The sequence below is a fragment of the Gallinula chloropus genome (genome assembly GCF_964237585.1).
Source record: "Gallinula chloropus genome assembly, chromosome: 2".
Taxonomy (NCBI): Eukaryota; Metazoa; Chordata; class Aves; order Gruiformes; family Rallidae; genus Gallinula; species Gallinula chloropus.
Genome location: NC_140086.1, coordinates 129,872,433 through 129,891,441, shown reverse-complemented (window position 1 = coordinate 129,891,441; position 19,009 = coordinate 129,872,433). Strand labels below are relative to the sequence as shown.

Below are 19,009 nucleotides of genomic sequence, written 5' to 3'. Positions count from 1 at the left end.
GGGTGCCACGGCAGAATACCTAAGGTATTTTGCTACAGGTTTAGCGACAGCTGAAGGGAGCCTCAAGGCCTGGGCTGGAACCCAGTCAAATTTACTCCAGACCAGTCCCAAAGCTTCCCTTTACTCTCTCAGCTGCATGTGGTACCTGCTGAGCTGGGCTAGAAAATGGAGGATGGCTGGGAGTAATACATGGCGCATCATTCAGCCATGTCAGCGTTTATAAAATGCAGTGGTCCGTGACCACACCAGCCCCAGGAGATAGTGCTTGCTTTTCTTCTTCTTTTTTTTAATGACCATAGAGGATTGCAGTTATGATTTGTTATACAAAGGGTGGGAATGAAAGCATGCAGAGCATCCCTCCTTGGGAAGCACTGAGAAGGGTCAAACAGAACAACAGTCGCCTGTGCACCAGCATATGTACGAACAGCTCTTTCTCATGTTCTTTACATACACAAATAAGCAAACCGGGTTGGGGGCTGCAGGGAAAGCAGGAGGCCAAGGAAGTCATCCTGGAACTGGCAAACCGACAGCAGGAGCAGCAGCTGGGTACAACATCATCCTTTTATGTTCCACAAAGCTATGCCTGCTAAAACACAAGCCTGCGGGACTCTGCAACTCGATCGTCCTCTGAGATGGGCCAGACTGGAACTACAAAAAATACAAAGAACAGCAAACCCGAGCACACAAGCAGCAGAAGGATGCTCTCAGCTGCACGTGCAAAGATGTACGTATTTACAGCCGATATCCCACAGTTCCTCAAGCCAAATATCACTCTGTCCACAAAACAGACTGATAAAAACACTACAGGAGCATCCGCCACATAAAACATCGGGAAACGTAACTCCCTAAGTCTTTCTTTGAAGACTGAAGTTCTGTATTACCAGATTAATGAAGTCAGAAGAGAAGAGCACACGATGAGCTACCCTTGGGGAGCGGAGGGCCGCCGGGCAAGGTTTAGCACACTTCTTCGCGACAGTAGAAAAAAAATGAAGCCACAGCTACTTTGTTCTGTCCCTGGGATCCAGTTAACCCTGACTACAGGGCAGAGCTAATTGTTTCTTTCTAAAAGGAGGTGGGGTGAGGCATGAGAGGTGAGGGGAAGCCAATCAACCTTTAAATACATTACCATCTGCTAACAACCAGGCAAGTAGCGGTTTAGCATTTGTTTTGAGGGCAGTTTACCAGCGCCTCTCTGTAACAATACCAGGCTTCCGAGCAGCCTCTCGGGGAGGGGAGCGAGAGCAAAGAAAGAAAAGGTAGTACACGTGAGGGTGTCTGCAGCACCTAACGCTCTCTCTACGGTGCTTTGTACTTACAAGCACTAATATGCAATGCAGAACACTAATGAAGGTCTCATTCTTTTCGAGCAAGATTGTGAGCTGCTTAAAAACCAAAACAACAAAAAAGATGAAGCAGAGGATAAAGGTGGGCGGCTTGTGTCCCTCAGTCTGCGTGTGACAAACATTAAAGGGGAAACTTATGCTGGATCTAACATTTGATCTTAACGGGCCAATGAAGGACCCTCGCTACCCTGCCTAAGACCTGGCTCAAGTAAATTACACCCAGTACTAGTTTGAGGACATCCGTGGAAAGAAAACAATCACAGCCTCTCTCTGCACTAAATATTAATGCCTAGGCAGACAAAAGCAGCACTAGGAATACCATCATAGTATCACCATCAGACATTCTATATGTTTCTTCGGGGCATTCACACATCAGCACTAAGAATATACTTATTGTCCCACATTAAACTAATGACTTGTTCCGAGAATCCAATCCTGACGTTCCTCTGGGAATCGCAGATGTTATTTATATTTTCAGTCACTTAAAAGGATTAAAGTGTGTTTATTCTCAGTAATCTCATTTGTAGAGGGAGATATATACAGGCAGCAGGAGTATGCCTTTTAACCCTGTTGGGAGCGATGAAACGCACAGCTCCATCAACAGCCAGACGCCTTCCCCAGCTCTTCAGCATCCAGGAACTCCAAAAGTCTCGACAGCCTGGCCGCTTCCATTAAAACTATCTATGAATCGCAGGTTGCGGGCACTTTTGATTAACTACCCCAGGAGCTCTTGGTGACAGCCACTGTGCATAGAGCCAAGAGATCCAGCTGAAAATTAAACTGCATGTCAAGTGGCCCGATCAATATAATAATTGCTCTAGGCTGGAACAAATTGCAATCTCTGGTTGAAGACACACAAGTACAGCGGAAATTTATAAGGCAGGCTTCTGAAAGGGAAGATGTGCCAGAGCGCTTGGGTGGTGGCAGAACGAGTAGCTTAGTCAGGAGGCTCAGCGCGCTGCGAGTATTGTGATCGGTGTAAGAGCAGCCGCAGGCTCCGCCTGAAGACACACGGGTGCCGAACACCCGCCGCAGCCTGCGCGACCCAGGCGGCTGCCAAAGCCCAACGCGGAAAAGGTTTAAGTTGCCGCTTAAGTACCCGAGTCCCCAGCGGCTTCGCTCATCGCCTGCAGCCCTGCCCCGAGGCCAGGCGCACCGCTTAGCCCCCTCCCGACTGCCGCACGCTTCCCTTTTCCTCCCCACCTTGCCCCGGGATGAATGTCAGGCTGGCAGCCGGCTTTCGGCCGGGGTGCCCGAGAGCGACCCCCGCGCGTCCCGGCTCTGCCGGGACCTCTCCCTCATTCCCACCCGGGACCGGGAACAGGCGCTTCCCCGGCTGCCGTGCCCCCCCGCTCCCCCTCGCCGCCACCCCCCCAACCACTGCCGGGCTCGCTTCTTACCCGTCTCTTTGTCCTGGGCGGCTTCTAGGTGCAGGTCGCTGAGGAGATGCTCCAAAATCTTCTCCGGCGTCCCCGACACCACCACGTATCTGTCGGAAAGCAAAGAGTCCCCGGAGTCATCCTCGGTGGAGGACTGCGAGCGGCTGCTCCACTCGTCCTCCTCATCCTCCTCGTCGATGTACTTGAAGTAAGGCACGTCGAAGGTGGGCAGCGGCCGGTCCCCGCCGCGGCCCGCCAGCGCCTCGGGCACCCGCACCCTGCCGCTCCCCATGGCGCCCCGCTCCCACCGCGCCGCCCCCCCTAGGCGGCCCTCCCGGGGGCCATCGCCCTGCCGGGGGCCGCCGCCACCCCGCCCGCTCGCTGCCGCGGCTGCTGCGGATCCCGGCCCGGCCGGCCCAGCCCCACGCTCCCGGAGCCGCGGAAGCCTTACCTCCCGCGCCGCTCGGGGGCCGGGCTGCGTGACCACACCTTCCGCAGCACCAGCGCTGCGCCGGCCTCCTCCCGCGCCCGTTCGCCGCCGCCTCCATCGTCCGCCTTCCGAGGGGGGGGGGGAGAAGCGACAGAGAGAGCACAGTCAGTGTCCGCCTCCGGCCGGGGATGCTGCCCCGCCGCCGGCTCCGCCCGGGCAGGTCTCGCTGCCGGGAGGTCTAAATCGAGAAGGGGGCTCTTTGCGCTGCGGGGCAGAGGGGAGGGATGTGGTCCCCTTTGTGAGCGGCTTTTGGCATCGCGCGTTCGATTTTAATATTTTAGTTCGCAGGTACGGGGAGGGGGGTGGGGAGCTGGGATCTGCGGGTTTCCCTGTCCCCGAGGAGTGATGGCTTGTTTAATTTCCAGCCGGTGAAATAAAGCGGGGGACAGGTAACAATAGTCAGAAAGCGGCAAGCGCTCCAGCCATGCACAAGCAGCATACACCACCTGTACTTCAACAAAGGCAATAAAACCAGCGGGACAGGCGTGCAAGGCATTCCTCTGAACGGCCCTGAAAACGCTCTGTGTATGTACCGCCCGCCTTTTCAACAACTTTGTTTCCCCAAGTTAAAAACGCCCCCAGAGCAAGCGAAGGCCAGTGGCCACCCCTTGCGTGACCCTCGGCTGAGCTGGGATTCGGACACTTTCTCCCCCTGCGCTCCCTGCAATGGAAGGGAGCTGAATCATCCGTCTGTGCGCGGGCAGCGCCAGCTGACTGAGCGGCGCGGGAGACGAGGGCTCGCTGCTGACTGAGCAGGGCGCATTGAAATACGGCGGCGGCCCAAGAGCTGCTCGCAGCCCCCCTGCGAGATCCTCCCGGTGGATTCAGTCACCGGAGGGGGGGTAGCGACACAAAAGAGGCAGCGGTTTCAACGCAACTACATCCAGTAGTTGCTGTTCCTGTAACTCTGACCTGGTTCCCTTAAATCGTTCGGGGTGTTACACACATGTATGAAGGCAACACATGTGCCACTCAAAGGACAAAAAGCAGGATTTGTGCATCGAGTGCACAGTATCCAGCAGTGACAAAGACTTCAAGCCGGCTAAAAATTGCTGAGGAACAGACCTTGGCAAAAGAAAGGAGAGAAACCACTTTATCACCCCCCTTTCTATTATTTTATTTCTTATTCCAAGACCCAGTGAGTCTGATTGCTGCTTCTGGTTGTCACTGTGGAGCGGGCAAGTACAGAGATGCAGCTCCTGCCCTGAAGAAGTTTTCTTTATCAGTAAACAACATGTAGAATTGATCTATGAAATTTCTGCAAGGTCAGACATACAGGTACTGAGCCAATTAATGTCAGATATTCATTGTAACACTCCCAGGGGACATTACTGAGCAGCCACGTTAGAGGAATACTGATGCATAATTGTAATCTTCCATTCCTCTGGCCATGGTTTTTTGTTGCCTACACATTTGAAAAGCTGTGGTGAAAGAAGCAGCGAAAGAGAAAGAGAGGAAGAGCAAGAAACAGGTGCAGCATTAAAGCAGTTTAGTAACAGGGAGGTTTATCAAACACATAGCTCCATTTCTCTGTCTTTTCTTTGGCATCCTGTAAGAAAGCCTTGATCCTCATTTCCCTGTGCTCCCTGACATTCCAAACCACAGCACATACGGGGCATATATGTGATGTATGGTGCTGTATTTGTACAAACCATCTATTTCCACATACACAGAAATGGATTTTAAGTGTACTCATAGACGTTGCCTACATGAGCAGCTGGCAGCAAGTCAGCAAGGAGCACTGGGAAAGCAAAAGCTCCCTGGTAGTGAAAGGACATTAATGCTGGGCTGTTCTGGAAGACAGTGTTCCCACTTCAACATCTCAGCAAGCAGAAACACTTTCAAGAAAAGCTTTAGAGCAACTGTGCTTATATCAACTGCAAAAAGTGCCCCAACGGTGAGATTTCCGTGAGGCTCTTCTTCTTGTCCATTTTATCAATTTAAAGGAAGAGAAAAATCAATCTATGTTATCGGAAAGACAAGAATTGTGCTAAATCAAGGCCAATCAGGTTCAATTTGGATTTTCATTTCCTATAATAATTATTTAATAAAAAAAAAAAACAAAAAGGAGAGAAAATGTCTTTGTTTTGCTATCTGCTATTAAAAATAATTTCACATTGAGGTACAAATTATTATTTCATTAAAATCTCACTTATGCCTGACATATTTGTGTGTTCAATCAGGCCCTTTTATCATACCACAAGCAACAACGATTAACCTGAACAAAGCAAAACACAAAGACAAGTCCTATTCATTTTCCTAATTTTCACAAGTTATGATTACACTGCAAATATTATTCTAAAATGACATCAAGGCATGCTTCATTTATCGGAATCTTGAATGGTCCGTGAAATAATGAATTCTTCCTGGAAGAAAACCAGCCTGCTCTCAGCATGCTCCATCTAAACCCAGTGGCAGATAAGGAGGAGGATGCAAGGGGCCCCCAAGTGACAGCAGCGTGTATTGAAGAGCAAAGCAGCGCCTTAGCTGAGTCCCGAAAAAAACTGACTCAAAAGAGACATTCTCATCATCAGAGCACCAATTAACAAGGGAAGCCTCCCTCACAGCATTTTTCCAGGCCCTTACACAGCCCTTGCTGAAACAGCCTGCTCCAATGGCGGAGGAGCACAGCAGCTCAGTGTTACCACCATCTCTCTCATTTTATGGCCAGGGATGAGTTGGGGCAAAGAGGCTACAAGGTTCTGCTCCAGATCAGCAGCAGAGTCACACTCTCAGCTCAAAGTCCAGTGATGCTACACTAGCACCTGGGCTTTGAGCCCCCAACTGCCTGTGTCGCATTTACTTCGCTTCAGTGCAGGGGGTGAGAAATGAGTCCCTGCAGAGTGGGTCAGGATATGCTTGGGCTTTGGAGAGTTGAGCTGGGAGTGGGTAGGGCACCAGAGATGCCACAGAGGTACATTTCTGTCTCACTTCCCACATGGCCTTGAGCAAGTCACTTAGACTCTGTCTCAGTTGTCCCTTCAAAAGCACCACACACATCCTGCTTGGACGTTACAGTGAATCCCTGGTGCGTACTACCCATCACTAGGAGATTTAGTTGGTGTCCAAGAAGTGCTGTGTTTGTCAACCATTATATTTCATGTTTATCCTTGTTTTTAATTACTCATCTCTTTATAGCTAAACACAGCACTAACAGCCTTTATGTTACTTCCCAGCAGGAGGTTCAAGTAAACAATAAAGGCCTCTGGACTCGGTGGATCTTCTGACCAATACTCCAGTCAATTTTCCACTCCTCGCATCCATCATCCTAATCCCGAGATAAGCCATTTATCTCCTGGGTAATATATTTTAACAGCAGACAAGTGCTACCTTTATTTTCAGCATGAAAGGAGCCCTGGGGTGGTATAAATATTTATATGCTTATAGGAATGAAACAGCTGGAAGTCCTTGCTTAGCGGGCCCTAACTTGTGCAGGTTATGCTTTGCATGAGTAGGAAGATGACCCTCTGAATTACCACTGGGGCAGAAGGAAGCAGCAGTAGTGTTGAAATCAGCCATGGCATGCCAGTTCCCTTACGGAAGACGTTAGGTTTCTGGGTTATTTGCAACTGGCAGGGAAGAATGTGATCTCTGGCCAAAGCAACCAGTAACTTTGGTATCAGTCAGGGATATTTCCGTGTCACTCGAACTCCTGAGTTCAGCCTTTTAATTAGTTAGAAGAGGATCCAACAGCCAGAATGTGCTGCATTCCCTCTCAGGAGAAACATCCAGTGCTGGAAATAGCGTTGAAAAGATGTTTTACTTTATAACAGCTTTCTAAGAGAAAAAAGCTGCCTCACTGAAAAGAAATTGCATTTTCACATCATTCCTCCATGGGACAGGACATATGTGCAAAGATTCAGGGTTTTTTATATCTCACCCATTTACTGAGGTGCCTGCTAGGCTGGAACACCATGAACCAGCAATGCAAAACATGCGTTTCCCAACGACAGAATCTTCCTTCAACATCTCTCTACCTGCTTTCTCTTTAAAAAAAGGACCAGACCCAGTGCTACCCCCAGCAAACCCCAGATCCAGAGAGACTCCCACCTTGTAGGTTTCAATGGGTAAAGAAATAATACAGCAATTAAGAGATAACCTGAATAAAGACACTTATAGACTTGGTGTGTGGAAAATCCAGTCTGCAGCCACATCTTGCTGCCAAACAACCGAGCAAAGGCAGAGAAAATTTTGGGGCAATGTGCAAGAAAGCAAACTTTACACAGGCTATCTGCTTCAAAATCACATGAAATAACAGAGAAAATGCCTCCTCTAGGAGTTATGGAGGGCAGGAACATGTTGTTTTCATAGCATAATTTGGTAAAACTGACTCAATGCAATCAGATAACGCGGATCACTTCTGCCTCGATGTCTTTTGATGCTGGTGCCAGGGCATGCCCTCGAGAGGTACAGGAAAAGGCACACATGAAGGACTCCCGGGGCTGTTTGTGTTCTGAGGAGGAGACCGCTCCCCCCTCAGTGAATCTGTGGAGCTTCCCTGCACACACACAAACATTTCCATCTAAGAGATGTGGAATACAACAGCAGAGGCTGGAAGGGGGCTCACAGAGCGGCTTCCACTGGAATGCAGGGAAGGTGCTCGACAGGTGACAGAGCAGGACCAAACAACTGTCACTGTTTTCCTGGGCAGCTTGCTTTCTGCTTGGATGTTATAAATCAATTCCTGACACATAGTACCTATAGAAAAGAAGAATTACAAGAATATGATACAGACAGAAAGTATCTGAGGTTGAGTGTGAAAACCGGGAAACATTGACTGGTATTCTTTAATTAAGGATCTTTGAATAAGACTTTTGTGTGTGTGTGTGTGTGTGTGTCTGTCTGTCTGTGTGTCTTTTTAATACTATGTCTTGCTCCTTCACTCCAGCTCTGCCTTGTTCAATGTATATTGAGAACTGACTTTACCTCAGAGGTGCATCCAGGCTCATTACATCCTACAAGCAGATCCCAGCACTAACAGCCGAGAGCTACAGCTATAAAGAAAACTCTTCACAGCTCAGGCTGAAGCATGCTCAGAGTTTACTGAGCAAAGCTCTAAAAACTCTTTACAGAGCAGCTACAAACTCCATTTTATAGCCTCCAACTTGGGCCACATTTGGGCAGATATTTATGAAGATGTCAAAAAAACACAAAGACTCTTCCCCAAAGGGATTTCAGATCTCACTTCAGCAGTGTAAGGGCATGAGAGCTTTTCAGAGAATTACTGCCAGAATGTATTTTTTTTAAACATAGCTAAATGGTATGTACCCCTAACCTTACCATGTTGGCTGCATTTTTCATTAAAAAATTTAAATAGGCTGAGGCAGACTCCTCTCAGAATAAGCAGGTAAAATGCAACAGCTCTTGGAAGCAATGGAAAGTGAAGCCTTACAATCTGAGACAATGAGATGAGTCCTAGCTATAAAATACAAACATTTGTATTACAAACATGAAAGAAAGTTTAAAAAAAACCCACAAAACAGCTTCTCCTGTAAGAGACACTCTTTCAGACAGCATCTATCAAAGACTACAGATCATTGATGCTTACACTTCATTATATTTTTCCCTGGAATCTGTTATTGTGGAAACTGCAGAATTAGATTTAGAGTCACCAAAGTACAAACAGATGTACAAAAATGACTGTTCTTTAGAGGCTATTCCTCTTTATTTGACAAGAAAATGGCAATGAACACATCACAATTAAAGCGGAGATGGACGACAATATCTCTGATCTCAAAGCCGAGATGGATGACAGTATCTCTGATCTCTGTGGTTAATCCTTCTCAGAATATGTTGCTGTATTTCACTGAGTTTCAAGGGAGACCAAAATCTGCAATAAGAGGTTTGATTCACTTTCAACTACAGCAGGAGAAAAGCATTTCAAAGTCACCAGCACATCTTAACCAAGCTATTTAAGAGGAAGAGTGGGGTTTTTTTCTATAGTGATTACCCTCTCTGTATATTTAGAAAGACAGACAGAAATAAAAAATAGCTACTATTTTCCCTCTACTTAAAATACCATAGACAAAACATCTGTGTTTTTCAGAGGGACTGCCTATTTTTGAGTCAGTTGCATGATCACCACTTTTTCCAAATTTCAAGGGAAAAATTACCTGACAGGACTGCAGGAAGATCAACAGCAGCTTTGCACATGGCAATTCTTAAGAATGAAGCAAAATTCTCAAATAAGGCTGTGTTATTTCTCTATAAAATACAGCCCCTAGCACACTCATATTATATTTTATTATTTTTCTCATTCCATGAACTTTTCTCCAGCCCTTCATTGTACTCTGGTATTTTTTTGTTTGTTTCCCTCTGCAGTTGTTAAATCTACTTCCATAAACATGTGCTAATCCACAATATACTGGGACCAACAGAAATCCACTAAGGAAAAATTAAAATGGCTTTCACAGTGGCTTTATTTTGGCTCTCAGTGAGTTCTGACCAGTCCCTAAAGCTATAAAACACTTTACATGACTCAACCACCACCTCCCCCCAACAAAGGGAAGCCCGGGATAGTACCAAAACTTCTCGGTGGTCTCACGCTGAGCTATCTGTCTCAGAGATGCACAACAAAGAGCCTGCATTCGGCTCAACACAACCTCCTCTGAATTTATCAACTTTGCAAATGGTGGTAAAATAAGCAAGAGCCAGATCACAGGGAAAAAAAAAAAAACAAACCCCCACACCCTTTTGTTGCCGAAGCCAATTCTGAATATTGCATCTGATAATGCAGAGAATAAGCCCTTGTAGAAAAACTGTTAGTGCTGTCATCTGCATACTGAGTATCCACGGCAAAGGCAACCTTAATAACAAGTTACCCTTGTTGAGGGGTCAAAAGGACAGTGCTAGTAAGACAGAGATGACAGACAACAGGCATCAGGGAAAAGATTAATATCCCTACACAGTCATACATCAAGGAACTCAATTTTTGCCTGTAATCCCAAAACTGCTGAGAGTAGGATTATTTCTGCTTTCCCTATTACTAAGAAGAAAGAAACGGCTCATGGGAACAGGGCACTGCTAAATGTGACTCTTTATGTGAGCAGAAAGGCTGCAGTTTAGGTCCTAAGGCGGAAAAAAAAAGCAAAGCTTCACCGTGTGATGTTGCCAAGCGATGGTCCCACCACAAGCAAGGTTGGGGTTTCGTTGTGCAGGCCACTTAAAAACAATGAAAAACCTCTGTGTGGTTCAAGAAAGGCAAAAGGAGCGAGAGAAGAGGAGCCTCACACAGCATTTCGTAGCACATTAGTAGCAAGAAATGCCCTAAAATGATACCGCATTGTCCATACCCCTGACTGGTCCCCCAGTTACCTCCAAATATCATCATTTAAGGTGAGAGCACTTTCATGGATTGAGCTTTAATGAAAGGAAGCAATAAGTCCAACACAGGGAAAAGGGCACACTTTCTAAAATAACATGAAAAAAATCCATTACTGGGGGCGCAGCCACCAAAGTAATGATATCATAACCTTAACACTCCACAACTCTGTTGGATAATGAAAAATGTCTTTTGAAGACGACCTGAAGGCTATGCATTTTGGTTTCTCCTTTCTTGGAGCACGCACTCTTCATAGCTATTAGTAGATAAGTTTGACAGCCTGACAAAGAGCTACCACCTTGGCAAGGACGACATAGGAGACCTTCTCTCTGTAACTGTAAAAAACCAGGGGGGGAAATGGAAGGAGGAGGGAATAAGCTGAGAGAAACAAAGTATGTGAGGATGGTATTAATATTATAATTCCCTTGCAGCTGGCAGGGCAGCACTTACTTAGAAAGGCTTACGTATAAAGAGGAGAGATGTAGATAAAGCAACAGCTCAACTCCCCCTCCCGAAGACTGTCTTCCAGTGATATCAGCGGCAGCAATCTAGCCTTAGCTGCAATGAAAAGCGTGAGGGAAATGATATAAAAACTGCAGGACTCACATCTTGGCCAGCAAAGGGGGAGGGCTACTGAGGAACTGAGGAGGACTGCAGACTTAACCTAGATACACCAGGACTGATAACACATAGCGCTACTGCCACCCGCCTTAGGAAAAGTAAACCAGGAGATGGTTGATGAGATATACAGAAGTTATACTTGAGAATAATCTTAACATCAGAAGGGTGAAATTAAAGAAATTACTGGAATATGAGGGAAAGTAGATAACAACTTGATTAACATCCAACAGGGCTGGAACTTGGCTTCTACAGCAGCCCCCACTACAGCTTTCATACAGGAATGAAAACTGCAGAAGATAGCTCATTAACATTAGCTGATTTAATTTATTAATGTAAACTAATATTCACCTTGGTAAGGACACGTGTACAAAGGCCTTACAACCCTCATAATGGACACAGCGATAAATAAGGTCTGCTGAAGGAATGGAAGAGAGATGGCAGTAAATATATGACACCATCAGCCTTATATTGTTCTAATTACCAGTGTTGGACACATACAGCTTCTAAGCCAAACTGACAAGACTGCTCATCTTTCTTTGCCTTTCACTCCTATTCATATGTGGTGTCACTTACTGTCTGCCACAGAGACCTTTGCCACTGCCTTATGTCCACAGCATCTCTCTATGCTGACAATGCCATTACTCTAATTAAAATAAAATACAAGCATGCATATAAACACACTAACCACATTATAAGCCACGATTCCTAACTTGAAGACTGAAAATTCTCTATTAAACTGAGGTGCTGCTCATTACATTTATCACTGTAAAGTATATAACTTGTTGAAGCATTAAGCTCACAGAAGGACACAGCTGATTTTTCACGAAGGAAAACTGAGCAAAGGCCAGGAGCTGGTTCTGGCCTCGTAAAATGCTTAATATAAACTCTAAAACTAAGAATACTATATAAAGCTTGTGTTCATTCTCAGGAACTCCAGAACGAAACACTTTCAAATGCACTGACATTTAACACAGGCTTCTAACAGCAAGTGTGAAAAAACACTGAGTAATGGAGTAAAAAAAAAAAAAAAAACCAACCCAAAGCTAATGTTTAAAATAAAACTAAATTATTTAACTTCCAGACCAACATCACAAAGTTAGAATTTATATCCTGTGGTTTTGGTGTTTTTTTTCAACTAAGCTAGATATAATTCAGTGATTTCTTTTGAGCAAAGCACGAATCACTATGAATATAATTTTCTTAGGTTTGGATGATGGTTTTAACTCCCTTCTAAATAGCCTGAAATGACCAGCCTTTTTACTAATGCTCTCTAATGGTTCTTTACTCGCTAATTAATTCATGCATCTAAATCATTAAAAAAATAGATAAGCCACTTAATCACTCATAGACTTGATAATGTAACCTAAGTAGACAGCAATGTGTAGAGGATGAAATAAGGCTTCCAAAAATAAAGGAAAAAGGAATTAGGAGGAAAAATAAAGCTCACTCCTTCCACCTAATAGTAGGAGATTTGGTTCTGCATGTATTATGTAGGGTAAAATACTCATGGATGTCAACAAACAGTCCACTACAGAAAAGAGAAAAATCAGGCTGCTTCCATACAGGATGCTTTTTCCTAACTTTGTATTCATAGCAGCTAATTAAAAGCTCTCCCCTCCTTGGGTACAAGATCAGTTGTCTGTATTTCACATGTAAAAAAGAACAAGATAGGTAGGAAAGAACGAGTTAACAATTAACTAGCTGTCATCAGCAATTATTAATTCAAAAGTGGAGGTTACAGCATACAAGAAATAATACTGTAAAATTATAGATTTAATTAAATTTCCATATATTGAAGAAAAACAAAGCGTCACAAACAATAAAAATTACAGGAAAATATACAATCACCATGTTATGAACTAACATTTGATATTTCTCCCATTTTATGATTTTTGAATAATCACATATTAAGTTACTCGCATTTTGTTCCAGGCAGAATCACATACCTGCTTCTTATCTAGCTACATACTTCAGTATCAATGTTGGGAGTTACCTCTCTGTTTTCTTCAGATAATATAATCGTCCCCGAATTCAGGAGGGAGGTAAGTTAGTTATACCCAGCGCAATCTCAACATTTATTCAAGTTATGGAATGAAAAATGCATCATTACCATGGCAACTGGTACATCACGTGGTATCTGCAATGAGATGCAAGGCATCTTGAGTAAACACTCAACCGTGCGCTTGTGTGTCCTCTGCACAGAATGGTTCCTCTGTGGAGGAACAGGCACCATTTCATTCTCTTCCACAAAAAGTGGATAGAAGTAATCCAAAAATGTTAGTTTTCCATGGGGTAATTTAACTAGATTTATCATTAGAATAGGAACGAATATTGAAAAAAAGATTAAATGTTGAATGCTTTGCTGGGATTTACCTCAGTCGAGACCATGAAACCTTACAAATGACAGTGTACCTCTCAAACTCACTTTGTACCTCGGCATCAGAAGACAGTTCACAGAAGTACTAGAAAAAAGTCTTCCTGACAAGGTGAAGAGCTGTGAGACGTGCTGCAGCACATCACACTGGGGCAGCTGGAGCTGTTACAGGCCTCCAGTCATCTGCCCCACCCTTCTCATGGATGTTGCCACCCCCCAAACAAGGACATCTGATCTACCCTTGAGTGAGCCCTAAACCACACTGTTGCACGTCTTGCAGGGCTTAGGTATTATCAGCATCTAATATACAACATCTCCCTGCAAGGGCGTCCCTTCTTTCCTGCTCTTAATGAAGACATCTCTCTCTCCAGAACACCCTCCACAAACCATATTGCTCTGCTGACAGTCCATTCCCATCCATAGCATTAAATGCCCATCAGTTGCTGGGCTTTGACTGTACCTTCCCTGCTGCTCTTTTCTAGCTCTTCTCCAGCCCCTATCATGCCCACACAAGGGTCCCTTCCCCATCCTTTCCATTCACCGTGAGGAGCAGCATCACCACCAGATTCCCAAATAAGCAATCTCCCTTGGATCACTCCCCTTCTCCTCTCTCAAAACCTCTCTTCCTTCTCGAGGTGGAGCACGACACTGCATTGCCACTTGCCAGCTTCCAATATCACATGTATGCACAGTGGTTTCTCCAGCCAACATGGGCTCCACTTGGAGATGCAGAAGTCCACTGACATGTATTGTCTCCCAATCCTACTCTCTTCCTGTCACCACATCCTGTCATCATCAGACAGTATAGCACAGACCACCCATACCCTGCCAACACCTATGACGTCACCCAAGAAAGACTGCAACTCTTGTGTATCTCCAGTCCTGACTTGCCTTCCCCCAGTGCTGGCTTCAATTCCATCCTGACCTTTATAGCATTATACAAGTTATATATTTTTATACAGGCTTGCACTTTTTTTGTGTGTGTATAAGCTTGAGATCTCATCTAACCAATTTTTCCCTCCTTATTCAGGAAATTATTTTTATGTCATGTGTCTCAGAAAGTCACCCTATCTCATAAGTCCTTCCAGTAATGACTCCTTAAACCTGTTTACTTTGTCACTGCTGGGCTCTTCCTTCCAACCCACTTGGTCATTTGCTGTTTGACCTGAACTTTGACAGGTAAGAAGATGCCATGGGTGCAGAACAGACATGCTCTGGTATTCATCAGCTGTCACAGAGCATATGAGTAAAGGAAAGATAAAATGAGATGTGTGAACAAATGGCCAGGTCTTAACTCCTAATAGAACCCTGTGGAGAGGGTTACAATATCCAAGTACTCCAGGGAAATAACTAATGATCCTTTCTTCAGTTCAGTCATGTTTCAAGAAGCAATCACCTGAGTTACTAAGTGCTCGAGACTGCCTCAGTAATTGCAATGATTTATTTTATGCATCATCATAACCACAGTACTAGGCAAGGAAGACTTGTGCCTTATGGATGCCTTGAATTTTAACATAGATATTGGAGGATTAGGAGACTGCAGTCAGAAACACAAGACACCACAATGATTTGACTGGCAGGGAGGGGGTGGGGTGGACAGGGACAGACATGACACAATGTCTTTAAAATCTTAGATATCTAAAACATTAAGCTTCTGTTAGATTTTTTTAATAAAATGAGTAATCCTAAGCAGAAATTGCTTAAATTTCCTCATCTCCCTTAAAATGCAAGTGATCACAATCTAATGTTCCTGAAGTCCTGTTAGGACTTTTTTCCCCCAGAGCAATGAACATGCAGTTAGCAGTGCAACTACACACTCAGGGAAGACAAAGAAAAACCCCTGCTGTCTCTGCCTTACACCTCTACCTGTTCCAGGGGAAACTCTTCCCATGCAAAGCCTGTCGGTTCATCTACCCTTAGTTCGCGGCTGCCAGCAAAGAGGGAGATGAGCCCTTCGCCTCAGGAGCATTTATTTGCCATAAGAGGTCTCACCTGACCTACGAAACATGCCAAAGGATACTTGGTGAGGACACAAATCCGCGTGCAGGAGGATGTGTTTGCACAGCAACAAAAAGGTTTGATTAGCAGCTTCTCAGACATCCCCCAACCTCCTGACATTACCTAAACCCTCCTTTCCTTTTAGCTAGGTGAGGCTTCACTGGCACAGACGGACATTTGTAGGATAATGATAATTTAAAGTGCTGTCATCACCGGAACTTTCTAGCTATTTGAAGATCTTGAAGACAATTCCCCTCCACCCCCATAAACTTCAAACTGTTCCCCCATGATAAGCGAAGTAAAAGCGTTGCTAACCTTCAGCACTGTTCTTCCAATTACCGTGTTTCAAGGTCAGCAATGTGGAAAACACTAAACCAACACAGTTTGCAAGGTCAAAAGAAAAAACGCAGCAATGACAGTCCACAGTAACTTTCATTCATTTGGTATTCAGGACACATTCTTTCTGAATATCAAATCACAAAATCACTGCCAATTCATCAGATTTTAAGCTTTAGCTTATTAAAAATGAGACTATGCTAAAAATAAAACACAGGTTTTTATTTGATCTGATCAGATGTTTCTGTACAGTATGATCTAAGCCTCCAATTATCTCTGTCTCTGTATTATCTCAGCTGTTATTTCAATATAAGCAAATTCATAACAATGCATTTTAATGTAAAATATTCATACACTAGAAAGTGGTAAAGCAATAGGAGTCAAAAAGCTGAATGTCAAGACGCTAAAAATTAAAATGTTTCTCTACTTTGTTTGTGCCAGAAAGCAGGAGCTCAGATGACATTTGGCAGTGGTTTCCCATGATGAAGCAACTCTTGGGGGCTTTCATTTTCGTAAAAGCCCTAGTCTGTTTAGAGCTAGCTCCTAGCTCCTTGCCCTTAAAAATGCAATACAGATGAAGTTCATTAAATATATTGTTTAAGGTAGGAAGAAAAAGCAGGTTTGCTGTAGCCAGCACTTAATGTGTGCATGGCAAAGCAGAAGGAAAGAAAAAAAAAAGTAAAAAGGATTAGAACAAGTTATTTGTTATAAAAGCAAAATAAGGGCATACTGATACTACATGTTGTGCTGCATTAGCAAAATTGCCCAAATGATGAATCCCCAGAATGGGAAGTATCATTAGATCTTAATCAATAGGATTTTTTTGAAGCACGCTGGGCACCCAACCATTTGATGCAGATCCCTTCCATGCACGGGAGCACTGGAGTACTGGGAACTGCAGCGTTAACGCATTACAAGGGAAACTGCAAATGCCTGTAGTTTTACAGTTAATTTTCACATTATGATGGTCAAGCAACTTTTACAGCTTGTTGATATTTCTGCTGGAACGCTAAACTTGTATTTCTTCTTACAGCAGGTAAGACATTAATTTCTACCATAATCAAATGAGTGAATCACTATTTTTTGATTGTTTCTACTCTTAGAGGATCCTTAATACATATTGAGCATCACACAAATTAAAAACTAATAGCATTTTAAAGCCACAGTTACATGCATGATTTATTGTATGGCTTTTGTGTAATACAAATATTTACTATTTGCATGTCACTGCAGTGAAAACAGTATGTGTCAATTGATTAACCAGCAAATGTTAGACAGAAATTAAGTGCGTTGCTACAGCAGCTGAAAAGGAAAACAGCGTGGTGGAATTGTAGCCTTTTTCCTTGTACAGGTTTTGCACTAGGGAAGGAACAGTCATATCTGTATGTGTGTGTATATATATGTGTGTGTGTGTGTGTGTTACAGTTGAGGCTGGGAGAGTGAGCAGACACTAACTGCAGGGAGCATACAGCCACCCCAGTGCAAGATCAGAGCAACTCTGTTCCACGGGTGGCTGCGAATCCCACACAAAATTAGCGCAGATACCCACAGCTCTGAGGCAAAACTGGAGCATGCCCCCTCAGTTCCTGGGTAGGTTCCTACAAAGAAATGTCTAAGAATTAAACGAGAGGTAGACTCCACTGGATGGAGAGCAGGGGAATGGTGACATTCACAGCCCTGATGTCTCTGAGGTACGGGCACAGAAGTTTGTACTGGTCTCAAATGTAATGTCTGAGATTCAGGTTTTGATCTGAAGAACTCAAGAGGAGACTGAAACTTTTCAGAGGCTGCTAGATGAAAATCTGATGCAGTCTGAAGAGAGGAGGAGGAGAGGCGTGTCAGAACAGATGTGTCACCAGGAGAAAGCAGCTACTTTATGTTACAAAGACTGTGCGTAAATGACTGGTTATTACTACAATGTGAAAAAAGGTTCCATAAGCAGCCCTTGTAAGTGACTGGCTTTGCTTTCAGCAAGGTTTGCAGTCTGAGTAATGAATAAATACATACAGCACATGCATGCATCCACACATATCTCTACCAAAGAACTGGGGGATCATGAGCTCCATAAATTCCTTGGTGGAGGAGGATCCTGCCATATCCTTGATGAAATCATGAGAAAGGCCCCAGGTGCTGGATGCCATCACCTGCACTGTGTATAATTTGATGGCTTTCCAGTGGGACATTAGGCACTTCTCAAACTCCTCTGGAAAATCTCATGATGTCAATGATGAAGCAGGTAGGCCAATCCTCCACCCAGGCTTAATTTACTACTTCTGCCTTGGCGGAGAGTAGGAGTAAAGAACTCACTGCAAAGGAAGTTTTGTTTAGGAGCCACATGCTTCTTTTTACACAAGTTCATCAAATCTAGGAAGCCAAAAAAAAAAAAAAAAAAAAAATCTATATAGCCCAATGATTAGCTCGCTGTAAGTACTGTGTACAGACTGACAGATTATTTAGACAGACTGAATCAATGTGTTGATTCCACTGAAAAGATTCAGGTTTCACACATGAGGAGACAAAGCCAGAGTGTCAGTATGCTTTTCCAGCCACGTACCATTCACACAAGGCCAGAATGTTTGGTTTTCAGCTTGAAATATGAACAACCAAACTTTGCACGTGAGAATTGAAATTCTGGCCTTTTCACTCCAGCCAGCTCTGATTAGTGTCTTCTTCCCTGACCCTGACCACATCAATTGTCTTTATTAACCTGCTAAATATGGCCAAACAGCATATTCTGCAACACACTAAATCAATGTAACCTCTGTAGTTGCATCCACATAGATGTTTTAAAGTCTCCTGTGGCGAACAGTCCCCTACTTGCAATATCAAAAGTTTCTGGCAAAAAGACCTAAACTGATACTGTATTAATTTGATAAATATTAGTGCCTCTAAAAAGGGAAGAGACACCATGAAGTTGCAACCAAACCTCAATTCTGTGCTTGCCGCCTGCTCTACCGAAAGAGCAGGTTCTCCTGTGTTCCTCCCAGCACCGGGTTAAGTAGAAACTCTGTTCCTGACAGAGGAGGCCCTTGCCTCCCAGAGAAAATGGAGATGAATTAAGGGCTGATGCTCTCTGTCCAGCCACTCAGCTGAGACGGCAGCTTCAGTCAGGCTGACGCACAACACAGCCAGCCATGGCATATGAGC

General features: G+C 44.4%; 1 protein-coding gene across 1 annotated transcript in view; it reads right to left on the bottom strand.

The window, feature by feature from the left end:
• The window catches only part of RAPGEF5 (Rap guanine nucleotide exchange factor 5), a gene marked incomplete at its 5' end in the record, with an annotated part of 154,282 nt that overhangs the window by 59,921 nt on the left and 75,352 nt on the right, over nucleotides 1–19,009 (bottom strand). The window contains 2 exons of the mRNA XM_084280501.1: nucleotides 2,744–2,832; nucleotides 3,174–3,277. Of these exons, the coding sequence (XP_084136627.1) occupies nucleotides 2,744–2,832; nucleotides 3,174–3,277 (193 nt within the window). The remainder of the gene's footprint in view (nucleotides 1–2,743; nucleotides 2,833–3,173; nucleotides 3,278–19,009) is intronic.